The 25,683-nt window shown below is 41.9% G+C and overlaps 1 protein-coding gene across 1 annotated transcript in view; it reads right to left on the bottom strand.

Moving 5' to 3' along the window:
• LOC122814071 (cytospin-B-like) overlaps positions 1 to 25,683 on the bottom strand; it is an 804,690-nt gene that overhangs the window by 286,133 nt on the left and 492,874 nt on the right. The window contains exon 11 of the mRNA XM_044086684.1: positions 21,316 to 21,418. Coding sequence (XP_043942619.1) covers positions 21,316 to 21,418 — 103 coding nt within the window. The remainder of the gene's footprint in view (positions 1 to 21,315; positions 21,419 to 25,683) is intronic.

The raw sequence follows: 25,683 nt of genomic DNA, 5'->3' as shown, positions 1-25,683 counted from the left end.
TTTACTTGACGTTACACTGTTTATGCAGTATCTAGCAAAGGTACACACTCAATACTTTTGGTTTTAGTTAGTTGTTGTGGTGTTTTGTCCTCAAGTGGGAATTTCCAAATTAGCTATTGTTTTGTGTTTGTCATTATGATTTGGTTTTGTGTGGCTGTGTTCTAAGTTCAGTTTTGGTGTTACTGGAACTCTTCCAGGAATACATTTCTTGTTTATAGGTATTTGTACTTAATCTATAGTTACAACTAAATAAATAAAAATCCTGTGGTTACCCTTGGGTGCCATGGGAGTCAGGTGTGTATTGGTTTCATCTGGGATAGAAGCAAATCTGACTCTTGATGCAAGGTCCACTTTGGTGGTACATCTGTTGCAATTACCTAATCTACTGAAAGTGAAGAAACGTTCCTGGCCAGATTAAATATTAGCATATCATATAACACCAAGGTCACGTGAATAGTTTTCTGATGGATAGTTACAATTAAGGAATTAGCATATTCAGTTAACGTGTGGAGATGAGCCATCCATATGAGGGGTGCATGGTGAGTCCCTCTTACAAAGCCAGTTTTGATTTTTTTGTAGTTAGTTGGTATTTGTGCTGTATGCATTGTTTTTTTTTTTCAGTTTTACTGGTCTTGATTTTAGTGGATGCTAAATAATAATAATTATATCATTATTTATACGTATATATAGATACACGCACACACACACAGACACACACACACATATGTATGTAAGTATATACACACACACACATATATATATATGTATATATAGATTCACTTCATAACACTGAAACCAAAATACTGAAAGCTCAAAATCTTGAAAACTCAAAATACTGAAACTCAAAATACTGAAAACACATATTATGCGTAAACTCAGTTTAAACAACATAAATCATAACAATTTCTACCAAATATATGCAGGGGGGCAAGCCCCCCTGCACCCTCCATGTGAGGGGCTGTGCCCCCCACACCCCCTGCTAATTAAATATATCAACTCCAAGATTGCACATAGAGTAGTTAAGTGCAATCTTGGAGTAGATATATATAATTAGCAGGGGGTGTGGGGGGTGCAGGGGAGCTTGCCCCCCTGCATATATTTGGTAGAAATTAAAGCATTATGAAATAAAGCATAATGGCAACACTTTTTAGACAAGGATATATGTATTTATATTTTTAAATTGTACAAGGATATAAATGTTTTTTAATGATATTAGTATGTTTCAGAAATATGTAAGTCTGTTAATTCATAATGTATTAAAGATGATGCTATATATTGATGTAAAGTTCAGTATAAGGTATGTAAGCTGTTTAGCTTTAAGTGCTTGTTTGGAACTAATTAATTGTCTTTAATTGTGGGATTGACAATTAGTGATGTGAATATATAAGGGCATGAGTTTGAGGGTTTTATGTTGTCTGATGAAGTTAAACATCAACGAAAACGTATTGTGGAGTGTTTCAAGCGTTAATGTACCAGTTGTTGCACCATTAAATCAACAAACTATCAACTGCAGCTTTATTTCCTCATAGTGCTTTTTACTGAGTTTGGTCATTTTGGGCACTAGTTTCCATTTTTTTTTGGACAGTCAGTGACAGTACTCTTAGCACACCTCTTCTTGTTATACCTTGGATACAAAGGTGAGAATACAAAGGTGACACCCTAGATGGTTCCAAACGCTTTAATAAATAATCCAAGCTTCAGAGAAGCTGCAAAGTATACAAGAACAGATCAACAAACCAAAAAGCATTTCATTACACAAGGAACAGAACAGGATCAGACTGCTTTGAACAAGCTTCTTAAATTTTAACTGAATCATCATTAATCTCTTACTGTGAACACAATGCAGCATCTACTGGAACAAGACATGAATGAAGCAGGGATATATAGTAGACAGTTGTCTTTCTTTTAGTTGACTCGTTTCACAGCCTACAGTGTAAATTTTAGGCAGTATGTAGAGGTATGGGAATGGAGGCAAAGGTCACGGCAACTACAAGAAGAAGAAAACATCCTACCAAAGAAAAAATCACATACCTCTTAAATGTCCAGATTTCCCAGATTCCCTGGATTTTTGCCTTGTACTGCTGCTCAGTTCCCATAAAAACTGGGGTTTTCTGGCAAATTAGTGAGGACTAAATGGCATGCATTTGAACCCCACACTTCATATCCCTCAGAAAAATATTTGATAACATAAAACCTTTTATTCTAGCAAGGTTCTAACTCTGTAAGAGTAATATTTAAAATGTTCCCTATTTCTGGAACGTTGCCTCCCCGTTATTCGTGGCTTTGTCCACGTTTCTTGTGCTACGAAGGTGAGAGGTATGTGCCAGTGCAGTGTATTTTTGAATTACAGGTGACCAAATATTCAAGTAAATGGCAGTTAGTTAAATGAGAGTTTACTAGTTACCACATGTGCACACAGAAGATAGTGCACTTCTGCCAGTAGAATATAAGACAGGGATGTCATCATTTATTTCTAAAGCAGGACCAGGAGGGACACTGTCATTTACTTAGAAAGAGAGACCTGGATGGATACAGTTGGCAGACTTACCCCACGTGATCACTAAAATATGTAAGAAATCAGAAAGCCCCGTATATTCATTATCAAGTCTAGAAACATTATGCAAACCAGTAAAATGAGATTTAGAGATTTTGACTTTAATAAAGCAGTATATATACCTACCTAATGAGGCAATAAGTCCAAATGAGACAGGGGTGTAATTACCCTGCTGCTGTGCACTGTTTGCATTCTTGTATATCAGGCAGGGGTGTAATTACCCTGCTGCTGTGCACTGTTTGCATTCTTGTATATCAGACAGGGGTGTAATTACCCTGCTGCTGTGCACAGTTTGCATTTTTGTATATCAGACAGGGGTGTAATTACCCTGCTGCTGTGCACTGTTTGCATTCTTGTATATCAGGCAGGGGTGTAATTACCCTGCTGCTGTGCACTGTTTGAATTCTTGTATATCAGACAGGGGTGTAATTACCCTGCTGCTCTGCACTGTTTGCATTCTTGTATATCAGACAGGGGTATAATTACCCTGCTGCTGTGCACTGCTTGCATTCTTGTATATCAGACAGGGGTGTAATTACCCTGCTGCTCTGCACTGTTTGCATTCTTGTATATCAGACAGGGGTGTAATTACCCTGCTGCTCTGCACTGTTTGCATTCTTGTATATCAGACAGGGGTGTAATTACCCTGCTGCTGTGCACTGTTTGCATTCTTGTATATCAGACAGGTGTAATTACCCTGCTGCTCTGCACTGTTTGCATTCTTGTATATCAGACAGGGGTGTAATTACCCTGCTGCTGTGCACTGTTTGCATTCTTGTATATCAGACAGGAGTATAATTACCCTGCTGCTGTGCACTGTTTGCATTCTTGTATATCAGACAGGGGTGTAATTACCCTGCTGCTGTGCACTGTTTGCATTCTTGTATATCAGACAGGTGTAATTACCCTGCTGCTGTGCACTGTTTGCATTCTTGTATATCAGACAGGGGTATAATTACCCTGCTGCTGTGCACTGTTTGCATTCTTGTATATCAAACAGGGGTGTAATTACCCTGCTGCTGTGCACTGTTTGCATTCTTGTATATCAGACAGGGGTGTAATTACCCTGCTGCTCTGCACTGTTTGCATTCTTGTATATCAGACAGGGGTATAATTACCCTGCTGCTGTGCACTGTTTGCATTCTTGTATATCAGACAGGGGTGTAATTACCCTGCTGCTCTGCACTGTTTGCATTCTTGTATATCAGACAGGGGTGTAATTACCCTGCTGCTGTGCACTGTTTGCATTCTTGTATATCAGACAGGGGTGTAATTACCCTGCTGCTGTGCACTGTTTGCATTCTTGTATATCAGACAGCGGTGTAATTACCCTGCTGCTCTGCACTGTTTGCATTCTTGTATATCAGACAGGGGTATAATTACCCTGCTGCTCTGCACTGTTTGCATTCTTGTATATCAGACAGGGGTATAATTACCCTGCTGCTCTGCACTGTTTGCATTCATGTATATCACACAGGGGTGTAATTACCCTGCTGCTGTGCACTGTTTGCATTCTTGTATATCAGACAGGGGTGTAATTACCCTGCTGCTGTGCACTGTTTGCATTCTTGTATATCAGACAGGGGTATAATTACCCTGCTGCTGTGCAGTGTTTGCATTCTTGTATATCAGACGGGTGTAATTACCCTGCTGCTCTGCACTGTTTGCATTCTTGTATATCAGACAGGGGTATAATTACCCTGCTGCTCTGCACTGTTTGCATTCTTGTATATCAGACAGGGGTATAATTACCCTGCTGCTCTGCACTGTTTGCATTCTTGTATATCAGACAGGGGTGTAATTACCCTGCTGCTGTGCACTGTTTGCATTCTTGATTATCAGACAGGGGTGTAATTACCCTGCTGCTGTGCACTGTTTGCATTCTTGTATATCAGACAGGGGTATAATTACCCTGCTGCTGTGCACTGTTTGCATTCTTGTATATCAGACAGGGGTGTAATTACCTTGCTGCTGTGCACTGTTTGCATTCTTGTATATCAGACAGGGGTGTAATTACCCTGCTGCTCTGCACTGTTTGCATTCTTGTATATCAGACAGGGGTGTAATTACCCTGCTGCTGTGCACTGTTTGCATTCTTGTATATCAGACAGGGGTGTAATTACCCTGCTGTGCACTGTTTGCATTCTTGTATATCAGGCAGGGGTATAATTACCCTGCTGCTGTGCACTGTTTGCATTCTTGTATATCAGACAGGGGTGTAATTACCCTGCTGCTCTGCACTGTTTGCATTCTTGTATATCAGACAGGTGTAATTACCCTGCTGCTGTGCACTGTTTGCATTCTTGTATATCAGACAGGGGTGTAATTACCCTGCTGCTGTGCACTGTTTGCATTCTTGTATATCAGACAGGGGTGTAATTACTCTGCTGCTCTGCACTGTTTGCATTCTTGTATATCAGACAGGGGTGTAATTACCCTGCTGCTGTGCACTGTTTGCATTCTTGTATATCAGACAGGGGTATAATTACCCTGCTGCTGTGCACTGTTTGCATTCTTGTATATCAGACAGGGGTGTAATTACCCTGCTGCTGTGCACTGTTTGCATTCTTGTATATCAGACAGGAGTGTAATTACCCTGCTGCTCTGCACTGTTTGCATTCTTGTATATCAGACATGGGTGTAATTACCCTGCTGCTGTGCACTGTTTGCATTCTTGTATATCAGACAGGGGTATAATTACCCTGCTGCTGTGCACTGTTTGCATTCTTGTATATCAGACAGGGGTGTAATTACCCTGCTGCTGTGCACTGTTTGCATTCTTGTATATCAGGCAGGGGTGTAATTACCCTGCTGCTGTGCACTGTTTGCATTCTTGTATATCAGATAGGGGTGTAATTACCCTGCTGCTGTGCACTGTTTGCATTCTTGTATATCAGAAAGGGGTGTAATTACCCTGCTGCTGTGCACTGTTTGCATTCTTGTATATCAGACAGGGGTGTAATTACCCTGCTGCTGTGCACTGTTTGCATTCTTGTATATCAGACAGGGGTGTAATTACCCTGCTGCTCTGCACTGTTTGCATTCTTGTATATCAGACAGGGGTATAATTACCCTGCTGCTGTGCACTGTTTGCATTCTTGTATATCAGACAGGGGTGTAATTACCCTGCTGCTCTGCACTGTTTGCATTCTTGTATATCAGACAGGGTATAATTACCCTGCTGCTGTGCACTGTTTGCATTCTTGTATATCAGACAGGTGTAATTACCCTGCTGCTGTGCACTGTTTGCATTCTTGTATATCAGACAGCGGTGTAATTACCCTGCTGCTCTGCACTGTTTGCATTCTTGTATATCAGACAGGGTGTAATTACCCTGCTGCTCTGCACTGTTTGCATTCTTGTATATCAGACAGGGGTGTAATTACCCTGCTGCTGTGCACTGTTTGCATTCTTGTATATCAGACAGGGGTATAATTACCCTGCTGCTCTGCACTGTTTGCATTCTTGTATATCAGACAGGGGTGTAATTACCCTGCTGCTGTGCACTGTTTGCATTCTTGTATATCAGACAGGGGTGTAATTACCCTGCTGCTGTGCACTGTTTGCGTTCTTGTATATCAGACAGGGGTATAATTACCCTGCTGCTGTGCACTGTTTGCATTCTTGTATATCAGACAGGGGTGTAATTACCCTGCTGCTCTGCACTGTTTGCATTCTTGTATATCAGACAGGGGTGTAATTACCCTGCTGCTGTGCACTGTTTGCATTCTTGTATATCAGACAGGGGTGTAATTACCCTGCTGCTGTGCACTGTTTGCATTCTTGTATATCAGACAGGGGTGTAATTACCCTGCTGCTGTGCACTGTTTGCATTCTTGTATATCAGACAGGGGTATAATTACCCTGCTGCTGTGCACTGTTTGCATTCTTGTATATCAGACAGGGGTGTAATTACCCTGTTGCTGTGCACTGTTTGCATTCTTGTATATCAGACAGGGGTGTAATTACCCTGTTGCTCTGCACTGTTTGCATTCTTGTATATCAGACAGGGGTGTAATTACCCTGCTGCTCTGCACTGTTTGCATTCTTGTATATCAGACAGGGGTGTAATTACCCTGCTGCTCTGCACTGTTTGCATTCTTGTATATCAGACAGGGGTGTATTTACCCTGCTGCTCTGCACTGTTTGCATTCTTGTATATCAGGCAGGGGTGTAATTACCCTGCTGCTGTGCACTGTTTGCATTCTTGTATATCAGACAGGGGTATAATTACCCTGCTGCTCTGCACTGTTTGCATTCTTGTATATCAGACAGGGGTGTAATTACCCTGCTGCTGTGCACTGTTTGCATTTTTGTATATCAGACAGGGGTATAATTACCCTGCTGCTGTGCACTGTTTGCATTCTTGTATATCAGACAGGGGTGTAATTACCCTGCTGCTCTGCACTGTTTGCATTCTTGTATATCAGACAGGGGTGTAATTACCCTGCTGCTGTGCACTGTTTGCATTCTTGTATATCAGACAGGGGTATAATTACCCTGCTGCTGTGCACTGTTTGCATTCTTGTATATCAGACAGGGGTGTAATTACCCTGCTGCTGTGCACTGTTTGCATTCTTGTATATCAGACAGGGGTGTAATTACCCTGCTGCTGTGCACTGTTTGCATTCTTGTATATCAGACAGGGGTGTAATTACCCTGCTGCTGTGCACTGTTTGCATTCTTGTATATTAGACAGGGGTATAATTACCCTGCTGCTGTGCACTGTTTGCATTCTTGTATATCAGACAGGGGTATAATTACCCTGCTGCTGTGCACTGTTTGCATTCTTGTATATCAGACAGGGGTGTAATTACCCTGCTGCTGTGCACTGTTTGCATTCTTGTATATCAGGCAGGGGTGTAATTACCCTGCTGCTGTGCACTGTTTGCATTCTTGTATATCAGACAGGGGTATAATTACCCTGCTGCTGTGCACTGTTTGCATTCTTGTATATCAGGCAGGGGTGTAATTACCCTGCTGCTGTGCACTGTTTGCATTCTTGTATATCAGACAGGGGTGTAATTACCCTGCTGCTCTGCACTGTTTGCATTCTTGTATATCAGACAGAAGTGTAATTACCCTGCTGCTGTGCACTGTTTGCATTCTTGTATATCAGACAGGGGTGTAATTACCCTGCTGCTGTGCACTGTTTGCATTCTTGTATATCAGACAGGGGTGTAATTACCCTGCTGCTGTGCACTGTTTGCATTCTTGTATATCAGACAGGGGTGTAATTACCCTGCTGCTCTGCACTGTTTGCATTCTTGTATATCAGACAGGGGTGTAATTACCCTGCTGTGCACTGTTTGCATTCTTGTATATCAGGCAGGGGTATAATTACCCTGCTGCTGTGCACTGTTTGCATTCTTGTATATCAGACAGGGGTGTAATTACCCTGCTGCTGTGCACTGTTTGCATTCTTGTATATCAGACAGGGGTGTAATTACCCTGCTGCTGTGCACTGTTTGCATTCTTGTATATCAGACAGCGGTGTAATTACCCTGCTGCTGTGCACTGTTTGCATTCTTGTATATCAGGCAGGGGTGTAATTACCCTGCTGCTGTGCACTGTTTGCATTCTTGTATATCAGACAGGGGTATAATTACCCTGCTGCTGTGCACTGTTTGCATTCTTGTATATCAGACAGGGGTGTAATTACCCTGCTGCTGTGCACTGTTTGCATTCTTGTATATCAGACAGGGGTATAATTACCCTGCTGCTGTGCACTGTTTGCATTCTTGTATATCAGACAGGGGTATAATTACCCTGCTGCTGTGCACTGTTTGCATTCTTGTATATCAGACAGGGGTGTAATTACCCTGCTGCTGTGCACTGTTTGCATTCTTGTATATCAGACAGGAGTGTAATTACCCTGCTGCTCTGCACTGTTTGCATTCTTGTATATCAGGCAGGGGTGTAATTACCCTGCTGCTCTGCACTGTTTGCATTCTTGTATATCAGACAGGGGTGTAATTACCCTGCTGCTGTGCACTGTTTGCATTCTTGTATATCAGACAGGAGTGTAATTACCCTGCTGCTGTGCACTGTTTGCATTCTTGTATATCAGACAGGGGTATAATTACCCTGCTGCTCTGCACTGTTTGCATTCTTGTATATCAGGCAGGGGTGTAATTACCCTGCTGCTGTGCACTGTTTGCATTCTTGTATATCAGACAGGGGTGTAATTACCCTGCTGCTGTGCACTGTTTGCATTCTTGTATATCAGACAGGGGTATAATTACCCTGCTGCTGTGCACTGTTTGCATTCTTGTATATCAGACAGGGGTGTAATTACCCTGCTGCTGTGCACTGTTTGCATTCTTGTATATCAGACAGGGGTGTAATTACCCTGCTGCTGTGCACTGTTTGCATTCTTGTATATCAGACAGCGGTGTAATTACCCTGCTGCTGTGCACTGTTTGCATTCTTGTATATCAGACAGCGGTGTAATTACCATGCTGCTGTGCACTGTTTGCATTCTTGTATATCAGACAGGGGTATAATTACCCTGCTGCTCTGCACTGTTTGCATTCTTGTATATCAGACAGGGGTGTAATTACCCTGCTGCTGTGCACAGTTTGCATTCTTGTATATCAGACAGGGGTGTAATTACCCTGCTGCTGCGCACTGTTTGCATTCTTGTATATCAGACAGGGGTGTAATTACCCTGCTGCTCTGCACTGTTTGCATTCTTGTATATCAGACAGGGGTGTAATTACCCTGCTGCTGTGCACTGTTTGCATTCTTGTATATCATAACTAACCATCAACCAATAGCTTTATTTCTGCATATCATGCTGGTGTACATCTCATGAATCAGGATTCAGTAATTTGTTAAATACCTTGCCTTTTATGAAATGTACTGTGTTACAATCTAAAACAAAGTGTCAGGCTGGATAAAGCTCCTGTTCCTTTTCTTGGTAGTTTGTGAGGTATTTCTCCCTCCCACCTTCCCTTTAACTCAACCTGCTCACCTAACAAAGAAGCATGGGAGCAGAGAGTCACAGAGCAGTGTCAGTGGAGCAGCAGAAGGCTGTGGGTTCTATTCCTACACCAAGTAAATGGAGTGCTGAAACTGCAGTGTAGTGTAAGGGGGTGCTATGCTTCTGAGTGTGTTGTCCTTCAGATGACATGTTAAACTGAGGGCCCATCTGCTTGAGTTAGTCTTAGCTCAGGTGGATGTAAAAGACACCATGGCACCTACTGAAAACAGTAGAGGAAATTCCTCAATGCCCTGGACAAATTCCCCCACCATGTGTATCAGGCACTATGCATACCTGGCACTATGTATACCAGGCGCCATGTGTACCAGGCACTGCATGTACCGAGCACCATGGGTATTACGCACAGTGCATACCAGGCACACAAGGCACTATTCATACCAGGCACAGTGTGCACCAAGCACTGTCTATACTGAGCACCATGTGTACTAAGCATCATATATATCAGGCACCGGGCTTACCGGGCACTATGCATATGGAGCACCATGAATATCAGGCACCACTTGCATATCATTATGGATTTGTTTCTTTGTGGCTGATGTCACTGTCTCACTGTACTACACTCAGCCTTACCAGGCTTTGTTCAATCAATATCAGAGCAGCAGCAGAACAGTTATTGTTCCTCATTAGCAGAAGTGGGTAACACCATCGCTGTTCTGTATTTGTTACAACTATACTTCTGCTCATGTACACATATGCAGACAATATGCTCATATCTGTTCATCAGTTGTACAGAAGGATATCTTTACCATCCTGTTTTGCTGTGTGTGTGGGGGGGAATAGACAGTGTCAGATCAGGGTTTCACTGTGTTTTTATATTTAAATGTAAGGCCAGCAGCTGTATGAAACCTTCCTGTATCCTCACTGGGAGATGTACAGGTCACTGGCCCTTCCTGTATCCTCACTGGGGGATGTACAGGCCACTGGCCCTTCCTGTATCCTCACTGGGGGATGTACAGGTCACTGGCCCTTCCTGTATCCTCAATTGGGGATGTACAGGTCACTGGGCCTACCTCTATCCTCATTGGGGATGTACAGGTCACTGGGCCTTCCTGTATCCTCACTGGGGGATGTACAGGTCACTGACCCTTCCTGTATCCTCATTGGGGGATGCACAGGTCACTGGCAGAAGGTTAACACTCTGCTGTAGTGCAGCCATATTTTCTTAGACTCATAGAATATTTTATTTATTTATTTAACATCTGTTGACCAGGAAAGTCCAACTAGGAAAGAGCTTATTTTCAGAGGAGGCATGGGGAAAAATGCTTCAGACGTATGTCTTTGGAATTTGGGAGGAAACTGGAGTACCCGGAGGAAACCCACATGAACACAGGGAGGACATGCAGTATCTGCACAGAAGGCACCCCATCCAAGAAGCAAACCAGGGAACCTCTTCTGCAATGACAGTGTTAACCACTGCACCACTGCACTGCCCAAAATATAAGACAGCTGGGCCTAGTGGTCATTTGCACCTGACCAGTTCAGTACTTACTCTTAGACCCTGCCTCTTGTACTCCCTCCCTTTGTCTGTCAGTTGTGTCAGCAGCATTATTCATGTGTGCATGCTCATTTTCACACATTCTAAGATATTTAAGTTTAATGCATGAAAGCACATCTTGGATGTAGCCCTAGTTATCTTTTTTTTTAGATTATACTTTAGCTTTTTCTGTGTATTTTCTGGTACAGTGGCCTATCACAATGTGTTCCACCTTTATGAATTCCAGGCAAAGTACATTCTGCTGATCTACCCTTTCTCTATGTAGAGACCTGATTCTTAGGTGTTGCCTGAAATAGTGCCCTATCCAATCATCAAAATGAAATGCAGTGCCACAGTACGTATGGAGAGATTGGATCTCCAGCCACCTCTGGTATCCACTTTTAAAGTACACCAAAAACTAAAAAAAAAAAATATATATATATATATATATAGATATATATATATGGTTCTGGGTTATAACATCAACAACCCAAATGACCGACAGAAATGTCAGTGTAACGAAAATACAGACAACTTACTTTATCGACAGTTAAGGACTTGGATAGAAGAGAATGTCGTAATAACCACAATAATATAGTTAGTTAGAGTGTCACTTCAGTGTAACACATAAATACGAATCGTGTACATTGTAGTGTATGACAGTAGGCAAGCATGCTACCATGTGGGGGGTAATGGAGGAGAAATAGTTACATGTGGTAGCGTAATTAAAGGGAAATGATCTGCACTGCTATGACATTTCCGGCTTTTTCAGTTGTCGATTTCGTACTCCTCCATTACCTCCCACATGGTAGCATGCTTGCCTACTGTCATACACTACAATGTACACGATTCGTATTTATGTGTTACACTGAAGTGACACTCTAACTAACTATATTATTGTGGTTATTACGACATTTTCTGCTATCCAAATCCTTAACTGTCGATAAAGTAAGTTGTCGGTATTTTCGTTACACTGACATTTCTGTCGGTCATTTGGGTTGTCGATGTTATAACCCAGAACCATATATATATATATATATATATATATATATATATATATATATATATATATATATATTTATAGTGGACAGCTTTCAAGCTATCTGTTACACTATTTAATCATGATTAGTCATGATCACTTAATAGACAGCTTGTGAACTGTATGTTAAATATGTTCTGCTTTAAAGAAGTAGAACAGTTTACAAGTAGTCATTAATGACTGCCATCGTGATCACTTACAGTTAGTGGGGGGAGTAGTCAATTTGGTGTGCTCCCCAGGATGCCAAATTACCTTCTCACAGCTGTAGTGAAATGAATAAAGACATTATACGAGTACAGAACACTGTGAAAAAATGTTTGCATCTACAGTGTTTACTTCTAAGTTTGTTTTGGGGTATCCCAAATTTCTGGATTACACTGTTGAAGTGCACCACATTCTCTGTGCATTAATGCCTTTTCCCTGAGGGATGATGAGAATCAGAGCAGATTTATATGATAATGTGGGATACCCCTCACAATGAGCGGAGCAACATGCTGCCAGACATCAAACTGGTGGGATACCCCTCACCATGAGTGGAGAAGCATGCTGCCAGATGTCAGACTGGTGGGATACCCCTCACAATGAGCGGAGCAACATGCTGCCAGACATCAGACTGGTGGGCTACCCCTCATGATTAATGGAGAAGGATGCTGCTAGATATCAGACTGGTGGGCTACCCCTCATGATAAGTGGAGAAGCATGCTGCTGGACATCAGACTGAGAGGTAAGCCACTGGCCATTCTAATGATATTTAGAAGTGAACAAACATAAAAAATGTGGACATTTGTTGATTTTATATCCTGGAGATACAACAGCAGAGATAGAAATCTTGTTTCTAACTCAGAGATGGAGAGGAAACGACCTGTTCAAGGTCACACAGGGAGACTTTGACTTTGCCAAGTAATCTTTCAATCAACAATATGTTGCTTTCCTCAACAGCCTGCAAAAACTCATTTACATCAGTCTGTTGTTTAGAGGGATATGCAATTTTTGTACGGCACTAAGTTGTGTGGGAAATGTCTTCCAGGTATCACAGGAACTGCTGCAACTTACTGAGTTGCTTTTCAATGAAGAGCGTTCATCTTGTACAGCTAAGGAATAAAGCATGTGCTGTGATAGGCTTTATGGCAACATTCATCAAATAGTGAGCATAAATCAGTGCAACCAAAGTGCAAGGCCTATCAAACTGTGAAATCATTCAAGCAGATTGTCTGATGCAGTCATTCACTTCGAAGCTTTACTGATCGGTGGAGAAATGGACAGAAGTCAAAGACTTGTATGCTGACTCTGATATCTTCCATTTTGTAAGACTCCTGTGGCCCATTTCATAATCATGCTAAACCCTAGGACCTTTTATTGTACTACAGCATCTGGCCTGTTCTCAGGCAGCTGAAGAGACTTTCATATTCCCCTATATTACACTCAAACTATTACTTCATAAAACTGAACAGCCCAGTGACTACTACATGTGAGGAGGTATAACAAGAAAAAATACCAGGGAAAACAGTTTAGTGACAGCAATTTTAGTCTGCAGTACCAAGGGTAAAGCATGAAAGTTAAGATGCTTGACAGACTTACTCAGACCACGTGTAAATGCAAGTCATGAAAATCAGAAATGTTTATCATGGTTGTATTGGGCTGAGTAACAGTTCGCTACTGTAGACTGTTGGAAATACTGTTTAGTTGTATAAGACACGGGAGCATCTGCCCTGAGTCTGCATTTTGGTTTATTTTAAGGCAAGTTTAATTTTAGGGGTCCACTGCAGCCAAATTTATCAATTATTAACTTGCGAATAAACTCACAGAAGCATGAACTAAGAATCAAGAGGCACAGAGCAAGACCCCTGATTTAATCATGTCATTGTGCACATGAAGTATCACTAATGCAGAGTAAGTTCCACTAAACATCCACCAGGGGGCGAACAGCTTATACTTAAGGAATAACTTATGCCTGGGTGTGGGTAATGCTGGATTTACCCACGGTTGGTGTGGTTTGGTCATGAGGGCGAAGCCCGAGTGGCCAAACAAAGACAACCGTGGGTGAATCCAGCATTACCCACACACAAAAGTGGGTTATTGCTTTTATGCAATGACATTATTTAAGAAAAAAAATACTTACTTTTCTTAAATAATGGCGTTGTATAATGCCTCTGTGCTTCCCTTCCGCAGCTGTCTGGTATTCTGTAGCAGTTCTGATGTACTGCGCATGAGTATGCCTACACAGTACATCAGAGCTGTGGGTGGAAGCAACAGAGAAAGCAAGATCTCAGTTGCATTTTATGAAGTGTCTCGGTATGTTAAAGGAGTTTAACATAGTGAAACAGCTTTAATAAATGCAACGGAGAAAGGAAGATCTCCGTTACTTTTTTTAAAGTTGTCTCGCTATGTTAAACTCCTTTAACATAGCGAGACAGTTTCTAAAAAGCAACGGAGATCTTGCGTTCTCTGTTGCTGTAAAAAAAAAAAAAAAAAGACATACTAATGGAAAAAGTCCGGGCGACTGGAAGTTTTTCCATTAGTATAAGTCTGATTTACAATGTGCATGCTGACCAATCAGCATGCAGGTTTTAGAATATTAATGGGGGGTCATTGTATACTTAAGCGATAACCCATGACTGGGTGTGGGTAATAATGCTGGAGGGCGAAGCTCGAGTGATCAAACAACGATAACTATGGGAATATCCTGATATAACCACACCCAGTCATGGATTATTGTTGCTACACAATGACATTATTTATTTGACAGAATTTGCTTACCTTTCTTATTTGTCTTTGTATAACAGTGCTGTAGTATTCCTTCGCATTGTTTCCCACGTCTGTATTTTCTGATGTGCTACGCATATGTATGTGACTTAAGTTTCCACACCTGCACAGTACATATTCAACAGAAACAATGAAAAAAACAGAATCTATGTTGCTTTTTTAAGGTCCTGTTCCAGCCATCCTAGTTTTAATTCTAGAAACCTGGACAAAGTGCAACAAAATGGGGGGGGGGTGACAAAGACCCAAAAATGAAGACAGATTTTACTGTTCTTAAAAAGTAACAAAAATGTTGCTTGAAGGAGGGGTTTTGTGTTAGCATGCATTTTCTGAAGGACATGAAGCCTAAACCTCAAATATCTGACATTATTTGATAACTTCAATACCTAGTGGCCTGCCAGAAAACTATACTTGTTTAAAGAGAAATAGAAGAAATGTATGAGGCAAAAATCAGGACATTCTCTGAAAATCTGGACTGTTCAGAAGTATGACAGTCTGCCAAGATTTAAGAAAGGGCAGAGCAAAAATACAAAGAAAATGAGGTACGTTTTTATTTCTTTATGTTTTAGAATGTACCTAATTTGTCTTCTCCTTGGTCTGTCCTCCACAGCATATATCAACAGAAATCTCTGACCGCTTAATGGTACTTCAGCAGGTGGACTTTTACGTACTGGTATATGCTCGATTTACAACAGGCATGCTGATTAGGCTAACCAATCAGTGTGCACATTTATTAATATTAATGAGAAGCCATTGTACAATTTAGCAGTAATTCCCGCTACACTACAGCCGTTAAATTAAAAAGACACGATTCTGGTACAGCAGTTCATGACTTCGGCTTCAAACGTACATCCTTTCCAAGCAGCGAGACAGACACACAGACCTGCCGTGCCACATGCATTTACATCAGCTGGAAAGAAGGAGCTTGTTTGATTAAAGCTAGCAGCTGGACAAGACACACTGATTTATCTAATCTAGTTCTTCTTAATTAAAAGCTAATTATCTCTATGACCCACACGATAATCCCACTCATCAGAAATACCTCCATTAGCGATGCACAACACTGCCATCGGAAATCTCTCCATTATTTATGCATCCTAGATCATCTGTTTGAAACATTTTCTTTATAAATGTACACACACACACACACACACACACACACACACACACACACACACACACACACAAACAAGCACACATTGTGGTACCTGCAACCTCTCTATTGTGTTCACACTGTCCATTAGCCATACAATAAGTTCTCTTATTTATTTATTTATTTATTTATTGACATTTGATTACTGGGAAAGTCCGACTGGGTAGAAGCCCATTTTCAGTGGAGACCTGGGGAGAAAAGTTGCAAATTATTACAAAACTTTGAAGAACAATAATTTTGCAATCTTTGAAAAAAACATCTGCACTCCAAATAATTATAACAAATTAGTGATATTATAAAAACATTGGTCTCTTTATGAAATTTCTTTATTATCTGCACACTAATCTTTCTGATACATTTCCATCACACACTTACTCACACACACACACACACACACACACACACACACACACACACACACACACACACACACACACACAGTCACTTACTCCTCTGGCCTTAAACACCTCCAATACTCAAACATTCACTACTTTGTACAAAGCATATCCATTACCCAGACCCTAACCTTCTAATCGAAATCTTCTCTAGTACCTGTCGTGCAATACTGCCACTGCTTAAAGGATTCCCAGTTGTTTCACCCTAATACCCCACTGAAGAATTTACTACCTCATAGCACTCAAGTTCCTTGACCAAGAATCAAGGACAAAGCCAAAAATAATAGGGGGACATAGTCATAGACCAAAATCAAGTACATTTATTTAAATATTACTCTAATTCAGTTAGACAGAACAGCAGTTTTTGAATCACTATGCATTTTCTGAAACAAATTATGAAACTCTTAACATTTCTCATTATTAACTGGCTATAATCAAAAATCAAACAATTTTATGTGTCAGATAAGAATATAAGGCAACATCAGGGATGTTCTGAAAACATCAGGGACAGTTGAGACCTATGCCTCTCCTGCTCCGCTGTCAGCCTCTTAGCAGAAAAAATCTGGACAAAGCCAAAAATAATTGGGGTACAAAACCCCAAAAATAGGGACACAGTTTAAATATTGCTCTTATAAACTTAGGAGGTTGTTAGAATAAAAAGTCTTGTGTTACCATATATTTTCTGAAGGATATGAAGTATCAAACTCAAATGACTGTCATTATTTAGTGAATTCAGTCCTCAATGATTTGCCACAAAAATCCAGAAAAAGCACAAATTTTATGAGGAACAGACCAACAATGTGAGGCAAAAATCTGAACATTCTGCAAAAATCTGTACAGTTGAGAGGTATGCCTCTGTTCCTGGTCTTAATCACTTTCATTTGCTGAAATCTATCTTTTCATGTGTTAGGTAGCCTAGTTTTCTGGATTAGTACCCTCTGAGAACAGGTGAAAATATGCAAGAGCTGACTTTCCCTATAGGAACTCTTCCATGCTGCTGCCATTCAAACACAAGAGTGACTCTGCGACAACTGGCTGACAAAGAACCTCTCCATAATTGGATCAAGAGCGACTCTGCTACAACTGGCTAACAAAGAACCTCTCCATAATTGGATCAAGAGCGACTCTGCTACAACTGGCTGACAAAGAACCTCTCCATAATTGGATCAAGAGCGACTCTGCTACAACTGGCTATCAAAGAACCTCTCCATAATTGGATCAAGAGCGACTCTGCTACAACTGGCTAACAAAGAACCTCTCCATAATTGGATCAAGAGCGACTCTGCTACAACTGGCTGACAAAGAACCTCTCCATAATTGGATCAAGAGCGACTCTGCTACAACTGGCTATCAAAGAACCTCTCCATAATTGGATCAAGAGCGACTCTGCTACAACTGGCTAACAAAGAACCTCTCCATAATTGGATCAAGAGTGACTCTGCTACAACTGGCTAACAAAGAACCCCTCCATAATTGGATCAAGAGCGACTCTGCTACAACTGGCTAACAAAGAACCTCTCCATAATTGGATCAAGAGCGACTCTGCTACAACTGGCTATCAAAGAACCTCTCCATAATTGGATCAAGAGCGACTCTGCTACAACTGGCTATCAAAGAACCTCTCCATAATTGGATCAAGAGCGACTCTGCCACAACTGGCTATCAAAGAACCTCTCCATAATTGGATCAAGAGCGACTCTGCTACAACTGGCTAACAAAGAACCTCTCCATAATTGGATCAAGAGCGACTCTGCTACAACTGGCTATCAAAGAACCTCTCCATAATTGGATCAAGAGTGACTCTGCTACAACTGGCTAACAAAGAACCTCTCCATAATTGGATCAAGAGCGACTCTGCTACAACTGGCTAACAAAGAACCTCTCCATAATTGGATCAAGAGCGACTCTGCTACAACTGGCTAACAAAGAACCTCTCCATAATTGGATCAAGAGTGACTCTGCTACAACTGGCTATCAAAGAACCTCTCCATAATTGGATCAAGAGCGACTCTGCTACAACTGGCTATCAAAGAACCTCTCCATAATTGGATCAAGAGCGACTCTGCTACAACTGGCTAACAAAGAACCTCTCCATAATTGGATCAAGAGTGACTCTGCTACAACTGGCTATCAAAGAACCTCTCCATAATTGGATCAAGAGTGACTCTGCTACAACAGGCTAACAAAGAACCTCTCCATAATTGGATCAAGAGCGACTCTGCTACAACTGGCTAACAAAGAACCTCTCCATAATTGGATCAAGAGCGACACTGCTACAACTGGCTAACAAAGAACCTCTCCATAATTGGATCAAGAGCGACTCTGCTACAACTGGCTATCAAAGAACCTCTCCATAATTGGATCAAGAGCGACTCTGCTACAACTGGCTAACAAAGAACCTCTCCATAATTGGATCAAGAGTGACTCTGCTACAACTGGCTAATAAAGAACCTCTCCATAATTGGATCAAGAGCGATCTGCTACAACTGGCTAACAAAGAACCTCTCCATAATTGGATCAAGAGCAACTCTGCTACAACTGGATATCAAAGAACCTCTCCATAATTGGATCAAGAGCGACTCTGCTACAACTGGCTAACAAAGAACCTCTCCATAATTGGATCAAGAGCGACTCTGCTACAACTGGCTATCAAAGAACCTCTCCATAATTGGATCAAGAGCGACTCTGCTACAACTGGCTAACAAAGAACCTCTCCATAATTGGATCAAGAGCGACTCTGCTACAACTGGCTAACAAAGAACCTCTCCATAATTGGATCAAGAGCGACTCTGCTACAACTGGCTAACAAAGAACCTCTCCATAATTGGATCAAGAGCAACTCTGCTACAACTGGCTATCAAAGAACCTCTCCATAATTGGATCAAGAGCGACTCTGCTACAACTGGCTAACAAAGAACCTCTCCATAATTGGATCAAGAGCGACTCTGCTACAACTGGCTAACAAAGAACCTCTCCATAATTGGATCAAGAGCGACTCTGCTACAACTGGCTAACAAAGAACCTCTCCATAATTGGATCAAGAGCGACTCTGCTACAACTGGCTAACAAAGAACCTCTCCATAATTGGATCAAGAGCGACTCTGCTACAACTGGCTAACAAAGAACCTCTCCATAATTGGATCAAGAGCGACTCTGCTACAACTGGCTAACAAAGAACCTCTCCATAATTGGATCAAGAGTGACTCTGCTACAACTGGCTAACAAAGAACCTCTCCATAATTGGATCAAGAGCGACTCTGCTACAACTAGCTAGCAAAGAACCTCTCCATAATTGGATCAAGAGCGACTCTGCTACAACTGGCTATCAAAGAACCTCTCCATAATTGGATCAAGAGTGACTCTGCTACAACTGGCTAACAAAGAACCTCTCCATAATTGGATATGCTTAAGCACCACCAAATAAATGCTGAAGTAGATCTGTAACATTGTTTCCTTGACATACCGTACTAATTATGACTTCATTAATCAGTAAATTTAGCTCCCCACTTTTCACAAGTATTAAACATCTCACAATGAGGGGATACCTACACTGTTCCTGTTCCACATTGTGCATGTGCCAGCAGAGAGTTTTAGTCCCCAGCAGTGTCGGCCTCTCACCTTTCACCAGCACTAACTACATCCCTCACATGGGGAATCATACCCTACATAGTACTGCTTCTTGTGGTAAACAGATAGTTTTAGTCCCCAGTAGTGTCAGCCCTTCACCTTTCACCAGCAATAAATACATCACTTGTGTGAGGAATCATGTCCCACATGGTATCTGTCCCTGTGGAAAAATAGTGCACCTGTTCACTAGAAAAGTTCAAACCCTGGACTGAGGTATCAACACAACTGTGGTGGTGGTGCTGCGGTAGCATTGTCGCCTCATAGCAAGATGTTGTCTCGTTCGATTCTCAGCTAGAGCATCTTTTGTGTGGAGGCATACGTGAATGGGGCGTGCTTTTGTTGAAGATTGTGCGTCAGGGCTGGTAACCCAGTACATAAAAATCCACTACCAATCATTAGCGGACCGGAGTTCTGCTGTGGCGACCCCTAACTAGGAAAAGCCAAAAGACCCAAACAAACAAACAAACTGAGGTATCGACACATTCTCTTTCTCTCTTTCTCTCTCTCTCTCTCTTTTCAGTTAGCTAAACCAGAGTCTGTATAGCATACTAACTATAGCTTATAAGCTAATATCTTATTCTCCTGGTAAGCCCTACCTTTTTTGTAACACATTGCTATGACCTGGACTATTTAATTACCACATCTGTCTCACAAAGACTATATGTTAAATAAGCTGTTGTTTTCCTTCTCTGGCTTTAACTTATCTTCCTGCACATCTTTTTATTGTGATTTATTATCCCATTAAATGTCAAGAGCGGTCAGTTTGAGCTATTTTCTTCTCTTCTAAATGAACAACGACTCTAATATAATATGCAAGGAGAACTTTTAGTTTTATGGCACAGGCTGTAAGCTGAACTTCTAAAATTTCAGTCTCACACACACACACACACACACACACACACACACACACACACACACACACATGCTCTCTGTCTGTGAGGTGCAGTTGTCATACAAAGCATCTGAGCCAGAGAATATTTTTCCTCACATTGGCATTTTCAAGCATTTTTATAGCCAATGAAGAAGAAATAATGTACTTCCCTTTCTGTGCCCAAGTGAGAATTAAAATACTGTATCTAACATTAGTAAGATAATAACTCTTGATGGACTCCTAATAGTCTGAAAGCTTGAGTAACTGGAAAATCTATGTTGGTCCAATAAAATGTATTACATCATCTTTATATTTTCTGTCTAATAGTAATTTCAAAGCGGCAGTATTCATAACTACATTACTAATGCAGATCTCCTGTGTGTTATCACTGAGGGACACAGGAAATGAGTAATGACAGGAATGTGTTACAACTTACCTTATACCCAACTGTCCTGCTTTGACACCACTGGATCAAAGCGTTTCTCCGTGACCCTGCATAACGCCTCACTTGACTTCCTGGTTTATCTTGGCCTTTTTCTCTGTGAGTAATAAACATACAAATTAAAACAGTATTATTCATACAAATTGTACCTGCTTTATTTATCTTTCCTTATGTGACATAACAGTAGAGCAGCTCTGAGATGCTGTAAACCTAGCATGACGGAAACAGTGGGAGCAGGACGTTTAAGACCCTCCCTCACAGTCCCTGTTTTGCTGCCATTACTGCTTATGTTATTGCGTTTGAACAGCACTTTTTCAGGCTGACTGGTACAGGCTGCAGGCTGGGACAGCAGTGAAAATACTGTGGTTCCACAAATTGCTTATCATAGGTTCACAGGTTCATAGGTAGATACTAGGCTATTGGCCCAAGGGCCTACATAAGCCTAGCCAACAAGGTTCCCTGGCTTATGCCACCCAAGAAAGTTATTTTCCTGTGCCACTGTCGACCAGAAGTGATCCCCGGGGTATATTTCCTATTTCCCATCCACTCATCAAGATTTTTCTTGAAGAGTGCTAATAAAGAACTTTGCTTGACATAGATGGGTAGCCTGTTCCAGAGTATGGGAAGTCTCTGGGACAGGAATCTATCCCTGCAGCATGTCCTGTTTATTGTGGTGACAAGGTTTAGGTGGGTCTATATTAGAACACCGAACATTCAATATTTCAAGTGTTCTAATATCGAACCCTATGAATCAAAAATTTAAAACATCGAACATTCAGAACAGCGAATTTTTTCCTAGGGAAAAAAATTTGCTGTTCCAAAACACATTCACACAACACAAGCACACCAAACAAACAGCAATCCACACTCATACACCTAAACACTTACACCTAACCCTACACTAAACTATACATACACCACTAACTATCCACTTACCTTAACCCAAACCCTAACCCTAAGGTGCATCACTATCGAACAGTTACCTCACCCACGCCCTAACCCTAACTCACTTACCCCACCCTAACCCTCACATCCACACAATCACATACTTACCTGACCCACGGCCTAACCCTAACTCACCTAACCCACCTTAACCCTCACATTCACACAATCGCACACTTACCTGAACCCGACCCGTAACTTTCCACTACAGCGCTGAAAATACCGAAGCAACAGAAACAAGCAACCAAACAAGCAACCAAATTCTTTCCCTAGGAAAAAATTAAGTTTTCTGTTTCTTCGATATTTTCAGCGTTCACTGAAAACGGGTCGATATTAGAACACTCGAAATTTTGAACGTTCGGTGTTATAATATAGACTCAGTTTAGGTCCCTAGAGTGTGTAGCTCGGAGGGATTGGGATTTCTTTAGGTGTAGCTTGTCCAACAGCTCTGGGTTTGATATAGCTTTATATGTTAGATAGAGATCACCTCAGAGTAGGTGATATGCTACGGAGTAAATCTGGAGTTTTTTGAGGCAGTCAGTGTAGTGCATTTGTTTGAGGCCAGTAATCTTCTTTGTGAGGTTCTTCTGTGGCCTTTCCAGCTGCTGCAGATGTCTTGTGAGGTACATTCAAAAAGGGGCATTGTACTCTATAATGGGTCTAATGAGTGTGGAGTAGAGGGGAACAATGACTTCTTTTTTCCTGGATGAGAACGCTTTTATGATGAGGTGTGCCACGTAAAAGGACTTCCTGACTACTGTGGTGATGTGACTATCAAAGGAGAGACTCCTGACCACCTGGGTCCCAAGGTCTCTTATCACACATTTGGTGTTAAGTAGATTGCTGCCTATGTGGTAGTTCATGGGTACAGAGTTTTTACCAAAAGGGATGACACTGCACTTTTTGGCATTGAGCTTGAGGCCATGGCTCTGACACCAGGCATCTGTCTCAGCAAGGCCCTTCTGTAGGATGTCCACATCATTTGGGGACTTGACTATGGCTCCTAGTTTGCAGTCATCTGTGAACTTCATTAGCCAGAGGCCTTCTGTGTTAGCCTGTACTTCAGAGAAGTAGATACCAAACAGGAGAGGTCCCAGGACGGAACCCTGTGGTACTCCACTTGTCACTGCTTTGAGGTCAGATTTGGAGTCTGCAACTTTTACAGTGTGGGTTCTGTCAGTGAGCCAGTTGGCAACCCATCTTGTAATGTAGGGGTTTATACCTAGTTTAGTGAGTTTAGCTATAATTCCAGAATGGGAGATGGTGTCGAAAGCCTTGGCGAGGTCAAGACAGGCTGTGTGAACCACCTTACCCTCATCTACGGCTTTGGTGACTGCCTCAAAGAAGTCGATCAGGTTCAGGAGGCATGATCTGCCTTTCACAAACCTGAACTGGGTGAGATCTAGAGTTTGGAGGTTACCAATGTCTTTGTTTATGAATTCCATGATGATACGTTCCATGGCCTTGCAGACCAGGCTTGTCAGGCTAATAGGCCGATAGTTCCCGGGATCAGTGGTGGCTCCTCCTTTGCCTTTGTGGAGTGGGATAACAGTTGCTGTGCGCCATTCAGTGGGCACAAAGCCTGATGCAAGGCTATTATTGAACATGGTGTGTAGGTGGGGAGCCAGTTCGTTCTGAAGTTCGTGTAAAACGCAGTCTGGGATGTTGTCTGGTCCCATGGATGCTGTGTTTTTGGATTTAGAGAGTGCAGCTTTTGCCTGCATAGTTGTGATTACAGGGACTCTGCATTCTTCCTGTATAGATATGGGCCCTTTAGGGGGTGGGGGGGTAAAGTTAGCACTGAGCCTATCTGCCAGGATGCTGGCAATATCAGTTGGTTCCGTAATTTTCGTGCCATTGTACTGTAACTCAGAGCAGATCTGGGTGTTGCCATCGAGATTCTTGACATAGCTATAGAACGCTTTGTGTTTATCCTTAGAATTAGTGGCAATTTTGTTTTTGTAGCTAGCTCTGGAGGATCTTATAAGGGATCTCAGCTTCTTACTGAGGCTGACCAGGCAGCGCCTCCACTCATGGGATTTTACTCTCTTTTGCAACAGTTTCTTCCTTCTGTTGTACAGTTTGGTTATGGCAGGGGACCTCCAGATTGGCTTCCTTTTTTTGGAGGATAGCGTCTTGGTTCTGTTAGGGATAGCACGATCCATGCTCTCGTGTAAGTGCTTATAGAGTGCATTTGTGTAGGATTCAGCAGTTGTAACTATATTGTCCATCTGCATGGGTGTCATGAAGTTCACCACTTCTGTCTTAAGAAGCATGAAGTTGGCTTTGGAGAACTTTTTTACCATGGTTTCCTTCATGGGAGGTGGGGGCAGGATGTGGATATGAAGGGTGATTAACTTATGGTCGGATCGGACCAACGAGGAGTTGACTTCAGGTGTGGAACACCGGTCACTCATGTTGGTAATGACTAGGTTTAGGATATTGTTGTCCCTGGTGGGGGTGTGGATAAGTTGATCCAGGGCATTGGAGTTTATGAATTCCAGAAAGCGTTGAGCTAAGGAGATGGTATACGAGTAGTTTTCCCAGTTAATGGTGGGGTAGTTGAAGTCACCCATTATTAAGGTGTTTGGTTGAACCCTAATATTTTCCAGTACATCAAGAAAAGAGGAGTGGGAATCCTGGGGCATGGTGGGGGATCTGTAGCAAGCTACAATTTGGATTGCAGTTTTGCCCAGAGTTAGTTTCACTTGGATAACCTTGGATGCATTATGCTGAGCAACTAGCCTGGAGGTGTGGATATCCTTAATGAATATGAACATACCTCCGCCATTGGTGTTTCGGTCCAGGTTACATGGTCGAAAAGTGTGGTATGAGTTATAGCCTGGTAGTGCAGGGGTGCTCTCTGGAACCTTGAACCAGGTCTCAGTCACTGCACATATATCACTGTTCTCCATTTTAAGGAGTGCCTTGAGTGAGTGCATTTTGAGATTTAGACTTCTAGCATTGAGTAGCATTACCCTCAGTTTTTGCTTGCCTGTTACTGTTACAGTGGTGAATTTGTTATTTGAACCTTGCCTAAAAAAGGCACTATAGGGGCAGCAAGAGCCTTAGCCAATATCCGGAATCCCAGGGGCGACAGGTGCAGGCCATCTGTGGCAAAGCATCATGATCTGTTGACCATGTCATCCCAAGCAGACAGATACTGGATCCCCTTAGAATGACACCAGAAGCTTAGCCAATTGTTGAAGTCAATCATTTTGTCCTTGTACTGTGGTATAATTCTGGGAGATGGCAGGATGCTACTCAGGGCTAGGGTCATACCTGCCTGGGCTACAAGATCTGAGAGCTCCTCCATGTCTCTTTTCGTCTAGTCCAGGGAGGAACATCTCAGGTCATTCACACCAACATGGACAATGACAGAGTCATATTTGTACTTGTTGTGGAGTGACCTGAGTGCGT

Source organism: Protopterus annectens, chromosome 10.part0, assembly GCF_019279795.1.
Source record: "Protopterus annectens isolate FY-2018-M chromosome 10.part0, PAN1.0, whole genome shotgun sequence".
Classification (NCBI taxonomy): Eukaryota; Metazoa; Chordata; order Ceratodontiformes; family Protopteridae; genus Protopterus; species Protopterus annectens.
This window is presented reverse-complemented; position numbering and strand designations above follow the sequence as displayed.